Consider the following 1112-nt stretch of genomic DNA (forward strand, 5'->3'; position numbering starts at 1 on the left):
CTTGGCAGAATTTGAATGCAGAATGTAAACACACATGAAATTCCACAATGCATTTTGTCTGGTGTGCTAACATTCCTGCCAGCTTGCTATGTTAAGTACAATGAAAATAAGATTTTAGTCTTAAAAAATTATAGTAATCATCTACAAAAAAAAAAAGAAAAAACTAAATAAATAAAGGATATGAGTACAAACAGTATAGTAAGCAAACCCATACACACACACACACACAGTTGCAAATGCACATGTGGATAAGGATACATGCCATAGAATGAGAGAATGGATGAAACAGAACAGGAGGAGTCGCATGGGACGGAGAGTTGCTGAAGAGGTTATAGGATGTTTAATAAAAGATTTCAGATGAAGAACACTAAAATTCGAATAATAATAATAATGCTGAAGTAAAGAACAAATGTATGGTGTATGTGTTTGACAAAAAAGAATAAAATGACCATCCTAAAATATAATTATAATCACTTATTGTTATGCCTACCTGTTTGACAGTTTTTACCATCATAACCAGGGGAACATCCGCCACTTGAGCACACACCTGTCTGATGGTTACATAAGCTGTTATTTGCACAGTGGCAGAGGTTTTGACAGTTTGGGCCAAATTTAGATCCGGTACAAACTGTAAAAAAAACAAAAAACAAAAAAAAAACACGTAAGACAATGATTTGAGAATTTATTTATTTTTTTTATTTTTATTTTTTTGCTTTTATCTAAAAATATAATTTCAGAACTAAAGATGTAAAACAGGAAATATACAGCTAACGTTAAAACATCTGATTGGTAAATACAAAATAATAAATGAGTAAACAATCCAAAGTCTTGGGACAATAAAAACAAAAATGAATAATTAATCAGAACATACCGGACATCCTGACAAAACAGAAAATAACTAATTGGAATGAAAAGATATTAAGAAAACGTCCAACCCATGCTAGCATGGAAAGCGGACGTTAAACGATGATGATGATGATGATATGACACTTTAATGGGTGGTTTGTCTTTTTAGTCGCAGTTTATAAGGAATAAATAATGGTTTTGGAAAAAAAAAAAAAAAAAAATTCAGTCACTGATTCACATCAGTTCTTTTCTCAGGCCGCGTGTCA

At 31.7% G+C, this 1112-nt stretch overlaps 1 protein-coding gene across 1 annotated transcript in view; it reads right to left on the minus strand.

Moving 5' to 3' along the window:
* The window catches only part of LOC106876469 (fibrillin-2), a 148187-nt gene that overhangs the window by 51900 nt on the left and 95175 nt on the right, over positions 1-1112 (minus strand). Inside the window, exon 32 of the mRNA XM_052976637.1 lies at positions 491-628. Within this exon, the coding sequence (XP_052832597.1) occupies positions 491-628 (138 nt within the window). The remainder of the gene's footprint in view (positions 1-490; positions 629-1112) is intronic.

This window comes from Octopus bimaculoides, chromosome 25, assembly GCF_001194135.2.
Source record: "Octopus bimaculoides isolate UCB-OBI-ISO-001 chromosome 25, ASM119413v2, whole genome shotgun sequence".
NCBI lineage: Eukaryota > Metazoa > Mollusca > Cephalopoda > Octopoda > Octopodidae > Octopus > Octopus bimaculoides.